Source organism: Phalaenopsis equestris, unplaced genomic scaffold (assembly GCF_001263595.1).
Source record: "Phalaenopsis equestris unplaced genomic scaffold, ASM126359v1 Scaffold000716, whole genome shotgun sequence".
NCBI lineage: Eukaryota > Viridiplantae > Streptophyta > Magnoliopsida > Asparagales > Orchidaceae > Phalaenopsis > Phalaenopsis equestris.
The window spans coordinates 134,989-144,342 of NW_018165156.1; the positions used below are offsets into that span (position 1 = coordinate 134,989).

A 9,354-nucleotide genomic window follows, 5' to 3' on the forward strand; every position below is an offset into this window, starting at 1 on the left:
GATGAACAACATGTAAGGCTCTCGCCAAGGCAACCCACAAAGGAGGCAAATACTAAGGCTTACGGCTAAGGGCAGCAAGGGACAACTACTAAGGCACATGATCAAAGGAAACCCAAGGAACACTAAGTAAGGCTCACAACTAAGGCAACCAAAAAGAAAAGGGGGAGCTATTAAGGCTCATGGCCGAGGCATCCAAAAGAACTGCCTGTGTCTGCTATACCCCCTCGACATACATAAGAGGATGACCAAGATGATTATAATTTTTGGGATGACAAACTTGATTCAACAATCAAATTTACACAAAAATAAAAATAAAGCCACTCATGCTTCAACAAGAAGAACCACACCGTTCCAGGGAACCCCTCAATAGGTTCACGGGTAGGAGCTAAGGTCAGTGAAAGCCAAAACCCACAACCGCCTCTCGGGCAGGGCGAAACGAAGCAAACCCGAGCCTCCAACTAGGTTCAATCCAACTCTCGAATAAGGACTAAAGCAAAACTCCAACAGAGATTAAGAACCTAGCTTCCTCATAAATCAACTTCCAATCACTCTAAGGCAAAAATCGGGCTCCCAATCTAAAGCTAAAGCCAACAAAAGCTCAAAACCCAAGCCACCACAGGCAAAACCGAGGCTCGGCACAAAGGCAAAGCCAAACCAAGCTTCCAACTAAAAAAAAAGGATCAGTAAAAGACCAAAACGAGCCAATATAGGCCAAAACCTGAGCTAAGTGAGGGTCGAAAACCAAGCTGCAATTGAGACCTCCAATACTAAGCCATAATAAAAGTTAGAGCAATATTCTCATGCCTTTAAGACATCTCAAAATAGAACTACCACATGCTTTGAGTGAAAGTGGATGAAAGCTTCATAATACATATACTAACATGCTCATGAGAGGGGCCAAATTATTTCAAGACCATCCTCTTAATTGCTTCCAATATAGATATCTCTCGGGAGATAGGAAACATGCCATGACTTCAGCACTTTAGATAAGCAAAGTAAAAGAAAGAACTAATAGCATGCCACATTGCTTAACCAAGTACAACTCCTATAATATATGCATATTTTCTCATCTTTCACATGCTTTAAGTGATAAACATTTCTAAATATAAGTATAATGACAACTAGCGTGCTAAACCATACCCTGAAATCATCATCAGAGGCTTGGCAAGGTTAAAACCGAGAGCCAGTAAAATACAAAAGTAGGAAGTGAGAAGTAAACACATCCATTAAGCTTGCATCAAACAAATGCTACTTCCATATGATAGGCATATAGAGAATTAAATTAGAATGGATTTAAAAAAATGAATCAAAGGGTGATCTTTTCGTTCCAACATGCTAATAAAGGCTCGGCAGAGAACAGGGACGAGCACAAACAAAGCGCAGGCGCTCGGTAAAGAGCAGGGCCAAACACAGGCAACGCACAAGGGGAGAAGGAAGTACCTCCTTAAAGTAGAATCACAAAAGAAATTGCAGAAAAGTGTTCCCTAGCCAACACCTCTCTCCAACAACAAGGAGAGTTCAAAAAAACTTAAGAGAGTGAGTAGAGAAGAGTAATAGAGAAAGGTCCTCCCCTAAAAATGATTTTCGGCCCCTTTAGAAGATTCACCGAGGAGTTCTCATATACGCTAAGGGCAGAGGAGATGAATGATTGAAAAAACTCCCGCAGAGATCGAGCATCGAGCGCAAAGGCGCGCCATACCGTTTGCGGCTCGAGGAGCCAGCAAATAATGAGGAGGAATGGGCGACTGCGAGAGGAGCGTGGGAACCTTCGTTCCAACGACTCGAGTTTGTAAGGTCAACTCGAGGGACCACAACGACCAGAGCAGAGACGCGAGAGGGACGGACCCACGAACAAGAGACGGAAACGGGAGAGGGGAAATGAAATTAGGGATTAGGCTTGTATTATTTATAATAATAATAATAAAATATTATTTATTAGTATAAATAATACTAAAATACATATCCTTCTCCAGCCTTCGTGACGAAACAAACGTCTCTCCTAGGCGAAATCAACTTTCAAGACGCGTCGGCGCAGTCTGTTTCGTCATCCGGAGTCGTCTGGACAACCTCGTCGTCGATCGGGTTAAAAACGCATCACGGTCCTATCAAAATTTTGGCTCGAATTCGATTAAACAGGACGGCGAAGAGCGCAGCGGCGCCAAATCAACGAGTAGAGTCAATCCTAAGTCCGACAGTCTTATAGGAATGCTACCTGAGTTCCTTCGGAGTAGCCTTACCTGCTAAGTAATAGCAGTCAAGACTACTACATGGAACATCAATTCGAGCGAAGAAAAGTCCAGAATTGCTAACGATGAGGGCTCATTCACTAGTTTACTAGGAGTAGTCGACAGAAATGTCCTACGGCTAGATCCTAGGCTACTAAGGAGGGGAAGACTACACCTTGGCCGAAAGCGAGGTCTACAGAGCCGTCGTTGGTCAACTGCTTTTTCCCTTTGATGGTATTGTTTTGCACCCATGGGAGGACTTATTCAGCCCACCTTCACGCCCTTATGCCTGAAACTGACTCTGATAAGCTACTATGATGTCCAATGAACCTCATGCGTGGCACTCAGTGCTCATCACACAATGCTCGTCACCAAAATTACTTTTTGAGGCTACCTCTGTGACCTCATAATGCCAAAGACTGCCCTCATGTTACTTGTAACTCTAAGTTTAACCACATGTTGATGCATCACCACATTACATGTTGATGCCCATATAGCCCTGTGTGTGCAAACCTCTACATTCCAAAGTTGCTCCTTGCTTCGACACATGATACTTCAAGCATCAAGTGCATTCCTACAATTCATAGATGTGCACGATAACTCATCCACGCAACTTGATTTGCACGCGTTGCACACATTCTAGTTGTGTCTTACTGGCATGACTCAATCAAGTTTCTCTTAAGAATCATCATATTAGTGGTTTAGCTTGCCTGCCTTGACTTGATCAGTGGTTAACATTCCACCCATCATCCACCTTGACAATCATTGTCCTTAAGCGAAGCCATTGATTGCTTCGAACACTACAATCGTATAAACATAATAGATGCAACTCTTATCCTGCTATAAGGCGTCTCTTTGGTGTGCACTTTCATGGCCTTTCCCTTAACATCTTCTAATCCTACACTTGGCGATACTTTCTTACTCAATCCCTCAAAACAGTGAAAAAAAGTGGATTACCTAGTATAAAACCCTTAGAATCCCACAATAACACCTTGAAATCCCTTCTAAAAGTAAGCCATAGTGCCCAATTAGAAAAGTAAGAAAATCTTACCTTATAGGTAACATCACCGACTTGTCGTGGCCTCATCCCAATCGCTCAATTGTCATGCCTCCTATTTGTGGACATAAGAATGAGTGGTAACCTGTGAGCAAGGACATCATCAATTACCATGAGATTACAATTTGTCATCATATACCATAACAATTTATCATCTTGTTGTGAGATGGTCTTTCCACCTAGTTCTGGTCATTAGTTTCATTGGATAGTTTTTTGCTCTAGCATGCATCATTGTCCATGCTACATATGGGACTAGCTACAGTAATTGAATCTTGCCCCTATAGACTAGCACCAACACTCAGTATTAGCATAAACACCTAACCACTCTAGTCATTGGGCCACACTCCAATGAATCCCTACTCAAGCGTCCACTCACACACAATTTTGGATGAATTAGCAGGCTAGCTTCCTTTGCACCACCTCAAGCGTCTGCTAAATCTTCAAAAGTTTGCTCAATGTTGATTCAAGGTGAATATTAAAAATACTTGTATGCAATTGGGTATTTAGGACCATTTAAATGCCTATAAAATCACAAGATCTGTTGGAATTTAGAGAATTAAATTACATTGGACTCATTAATTTAGCTCTAAACTTGATTAAGCATAATCCACCCATGCATTTAAAGTCCAAAGGAAATCATTAAATTTCTATTTCACAAATCATAAGAATTACATTTGACATGTAGAATTAGGAATAGATATTTGTTTAAATAGAAAAAGATTCAAAGACATGTACTATTAAAATCTCCTGACATTTCCATCGACTTAATCCCAAGCAATGTGACTCAAAAAAACATGAATTTTTGTTTGTCATAATTACAAAATTTAAATATAATTCTTTGATAATAGGAAGGAATATTGTGTAATCCGTATTATCGTAATATTTTTATTATGCACACAGAAATACACAAATACAATCCTTTTATTTAATTTTTTTTATAGATTTTTTCCCTAGAGTCCACAATATACTATCATATTTACTATAGTAAGTACTATAGAGATTTCTACTACAAAGGTTTTGCAATAATTGTATGTAATAAAGGATAATGATGAAGACATGCTTGATATTTAATAAATTCTATGATATTTTTATGCATTGTATAGTAAAATTGAGAGGATCATGTTTTGTAATGTTTAGTATTATTTTCTTCTATGTATTTTAAATATTCTTTAGGTTTGACTTATGCTAAGAAATATAGAGGCAGACCTAAAAATATTTGGGCATGTTATATAAAAAATTATTTTAATTTATTAGAATTAAATTAAAATATGACACTTGATAAAATACAATGGAGAAAAAGGATTCATTCAGTGGGATAAAGGCTTGTTGTTGTTGTTCAGGTATTTCAAATATTCTTTATTTACTTCCTTTGCATGATTTATCCACATACTTATTGTATTTTTTGTGTATTATTTATTTGTAATTTGTGTATCATTTTATTTCTTTCTGTGCATAAGTGTTAGGCTACCTATTTGAACTTTTTAAAAATTTAAGAATTGATAAAGCTATTTGAATTCTACTACTTCATATATGCTTTTTTACTAAAAAAAAAATACTTTTGTAACCCATAAAAGTAGATAAACTATGCAAGACATATGTCAAACTTAGTATCATGGTATTTCGCTATACGCTCTAGATTATAAACATTGGACTAAGTCGGCAAATGCTTATCAAAGCGCATCGATACTGCAGGCCTTGAGCCATATCAACATGTAAGTTTAGAAAAACAATACATCCTTGCATTGCATGGTAAATCTTTTGTATTCTTTAGAGTCTCTTGCTTGTAAGGCAAGACTATAAGACCCATTTCCCTCCATGCCAATCAACCCATCCTTTATTGCATTAGGGCTTGATCACATTTACAAGTAATTAAATATTTTTTTTTATTATTATAGAATCAAAAGCTATTGTAAAATAAGCAAAACTTCTTTTGTTGCATTTATATATTCAAGTTCAAACCCACCATGAATCCTCTCATAGCCTATCCAAATGGAACTAATATGTTTATTTAATATCCCATATTCCTGAGGCATATGTCATAAAAGTCCATTCACCTCTTTCCAAAATTAATACTTACTCTACTCCAACCTATGGAGTATAAGCACCAACCGCATCTATAATACCCTCAATAACAATTAACTTAATAGCAATCACTTTATCACTAAACATTCTTACCTTAACAATACTTATTTTTAAATAGAAATCATACCACCTATCATTCTGTTGTTAAACATTTCAACATATAATAAGCATAAACAATAAAATAAAGACAGATCCTATATCAACAATTTAAGCATGTTTTCATGAAGATGCTCTTCAAATTAAACAAAGCCATGTGAAAACTCCACAAGCAATTCAAACAAAAGAAGCATCAAGGAAACACCAAGACTAGAAAAAAAACTAAATACCGCAATATGTTGAAAATTATCAAATGTGCATACGAAAATGAATATACCTGGAACAGAAAGTACTGATAATGGTCATTAGAGAGCGTTTGAGGGGATTTGATAATTTGATGCAAGTCAGTATCCATGAGTTCGTATACAAGGTAAACATCCCTGAAATTCTTATGAGGCGGCATCATAATATCCTTCAAAGCAATGACATTCTCATGATGAAGGTGGCGGAGAAGTTTCACTTCCCTTAGTGTTCGAAGTGCATCGACTCGATTTTCAAAAACATTGTTAATTTTTTTAATTGCAACCTTTTCATTTGTCTCCTTGTTCACAGAAGAACAAACAATCCCATATGCTCCCCTACCAATCGGCTTGATGGGCACATACTTGGTGTCAATCTCAAAAAGACTTTGCAACATCACAAAGTAATGCTTCCCAGGATTCCCAGTGCCATTTGGCGGATCAACAGATCTAGCCATTCCCTACCAACACGAAGCATACTTCCTCATAAAGCAAGCCATACATCAATCAATAATTTAGCAAAACGAAGGAGTTGAACATTAAAAGGCATCATTCTCAATATCCAGTAAGGTCTAGATAGGAACTCCTTCATGAAGCACTAGAGCTGACCAACTGTTGCTCTAAATCCGCTTTCTAGTTATCAATAGCCAGTGACCAAAAAATATATATAAATATATATCGGATCGCCATTTCCCAGGTCAACTCCAAAATAAATCGAATTCTTCCACACAACCATTTCAAGAACTCTTATACAAGTTTACAAAAGAGGCATTGGACATAAAAATACATAAAAAACACAAAATTGAACAGCAAGAAAGATTAAGAAAGCATACCTCTGGCAGTAGCAGTAGAGGAAAGTCCGGAAAAGAAGCCTCCCGATTAAATCAACGAGAAGGATCTAAACAACCGAGGTGAATTGCCCGGAGTTCAGCAATAACTTCTCAACCGAAACACTTGAGTAAGTCTGGAAAAGAAGCCTCTCAGTTAAATCAAACCTTCATACAACTCTCGAAGCTCCAAACTAGACTGCAAAGCCCTACGATTCCTTGCATTCCAACTTCCTAAACCTTACAGTTTTACTTCAGACGCTCACAGAAGCGGTGCCTCATCGAATTCAGCTTCTCCGATGGAGCTAAGAATCCCGACACCTTAGATCAGCAGTTGGGGACGGAGGAGTAAACGATTAGGACTGCTATTTGTATTAAAAAAATGGCATTTTTACATACATACCATATGCGTAAAAAAATTATTTTACGTTTTAAAGTTTTAAAAGTTAAAATAGTGATCTTTTTAATGTGATTCTAAAGATTTGTATGGTGTTAATATAAAAAGTCAAAGTTTAGGAAACACCAAAAATTCATCTAAGGGAATGATTATAAGCTCATAGTTTCTTCGGAAGCATCAAATCATTTCCTCTTTCATTGTAACACATAGATAGTTAATGTTTTGTAAGGTTATGATTAAAGTTAAAATAAATGATTTAATTATTTAAATCATGCTTTCAATAAAGCACAAGTTCTCACTTTATTATGTAACCATATTGTGGATGTATTCAGCTTAAACAACAATATTATGCTTTCGTTGGTCACTAGAATCTCATTCTCTTAAAAGTTATCAATTTGTTCTATTGTTTGAGACTTAAATGGAGGTAAGTATTCTTAATCGGTTAGGAAGCACCAAAAATTCATCTAAGGGAACGATTATAAGCTCATAGTTTCTTCGGAAGCATCAAATCATTTCCTCTTTCATTGTAACACATAGATAGTTAATGTTTTGTAAAGTTATGATTAAAGTTAAAATAAATGATTTAATTATTTAAATCATGCTTTCAATAAAGCACAAGTTCTCACTTTATTATGTAACCATATTGTGGTTGTATTCACCTTAAACAACAATATTATGCTTTCGTTGGTCACTCGAATCTCATTCTCTTAAGAGTTATCAATTTGTTCTATTGTTTGAGACTTAAATGGAGGTAAGTATTCTTAATCGGTTAGGAAGCACCAAAAATTCATCTAAGGGAACGATTATAAGCTCATAGTTTCTTCGGAAGCATCAAATCATTTCCTCTTTCATTGTAACACATAGATAGTTAATGTTTTGTAAAGTTATGATTAAAGTTAAAATAAATGATTTAATTATTTAAATCATGCTTTCAATAAAGCACAAGTTCTCACTTTATTATGTAACCATATTGTGGTTGTATTCACCTTAAACAACAATATTATGCTTTCGTTGGTCACTCGAATCTCATTCTCTTAAGAGTTATCAATTTGTTCTATTGTTTGAGACTTAAATGGAGGTAAGTATTCTTAATCGGTTAGGAAACACCAAAAATTCATCTAAGGGAATGATTATAAGCTCATAGTTTTTTCGGAAGCATCAAATCATTTCCTCTTTCATTGTAACACATAGATAGTTAATGTTTTGTAAAGTTATGATTAAAGTTAAAATAAATGATTTAATTATTTAAATCATGCTTTCAATAAAGCACAAGTTCTCACTTTATTATGTAGTCATATTGTGGTTGTATTCAGCTTAAACAACAATATTATGCTTTCGTTGGTCACTCGAATCTCATTCTCTTAAGAGTTATCAATTTGTTCTATTGTTTGAGACTTAAATGGAGGTAAGTATTCTTAATCGGTTAGGAAGCACCAAAAATTCATCTAAGGGAACGATTATAAGCTCATAGTTTCTTCGGAAGCGTCAAATCATTTCCTCTTTCATTGTAACACATAGATAATTCATCTAAGGGAACTATTTAAATCATGCTTTCAATAAAGCACAAGTTCTCACTTTATTATGTAACCATATTGTGGTTGTATTCACCTTAAACAACAATATTATGCTTTCGTTGGTCACTCGAATCTCATTCTCTTAAGAGTTATCAATTTGTTCTATTGTTTGAGACTTAAATGGAGGTAAGTATTCTTAATCGGTTAGGAAACACCAAAAATTCATCTAAGGGAATGATTATAAGCTCATAGTTTTTTCGGAAGCATCAAATCATTTCCTCTTTCATTGTAACACATAGATAGTTAATGTTTTGTAAAGTTATGATTAAAGTTAAAATAAATGATTTAATTATTTAAATCATGCTTTCAATAAAGCACAAGTTCTCACTTTATTATGTAACCATATTGTGGTTGTATTCAGCTTAAACAACAATATTATGCTTTCGTTGGTCACTCGAATCTCATTCTCTTAAGAGTTATCAATTTGTTCTATTGTTTGAGACTTAAATGGAGGTAAGTATTCTTAATCGGTTAGATGGAGTTGGCCAACGAAATATGAATCCATTCTCATTGTCAAATTTCATCATCTTGGCTCTTAAATTATTCTTGTGCCTATCTTATGATGGATATATACAATCTTAAATTAAGTGAATATTGCTCTTCTAATAAATGCACATTAATCTGACATACAATAACTATAGGTGACTTGACATTTAATGTCTTTTTTTCACAAATGATGACAAGGGATTTGCTCCCTATACCCTTCACCTTCTAATTTAGCTCATTCTCCTTCTCCACTTTTGGCGAATGCTCGAGTCAATAACAAGCTGTCGGCACTATTTTTGGTGTGGGGTTTGCCCGTAAGAAGCTGTCGGTCATTGGAATTAAAATCCCGTTGCCCGCTTCGGAAGGACGTT

General features: G+C 35.8%; 1 protein-coding gene across 1 annotated transcript in view; it reads right to left on the minus strand.

The window, feature by feature from the left end:
• Positions 1-6,875, minus strand: part of LOC110030416 (mitogen-activated protein kinase 4-like) — a 15,642-nt gene extending 8,767 nt beyond the window's left edge. The window contains exons 1-3 of the mRNA XM_020733117.1: positions 6,772-6,875; positions 6,533-6,663; positions 5,738-6,160 (exon numbers count right to left, since the gene is read on the minus strand). Of these exons, the coding sequence (XP_020588776.1) occupies positions 5,738-6,157 (420 nt within the window). The 5' untranslated portion in view covers positions 6,158-6,160; positions 6,533-6,663; positions 6,772-6,875. The remainder of the gene's footprint in view (positions 1-5,737; positions 6,161-6,532; positions 6,664-6,771) is intronic.
• Positions 6,876-9,354: the final 2,479 nt, after the last annotated feature.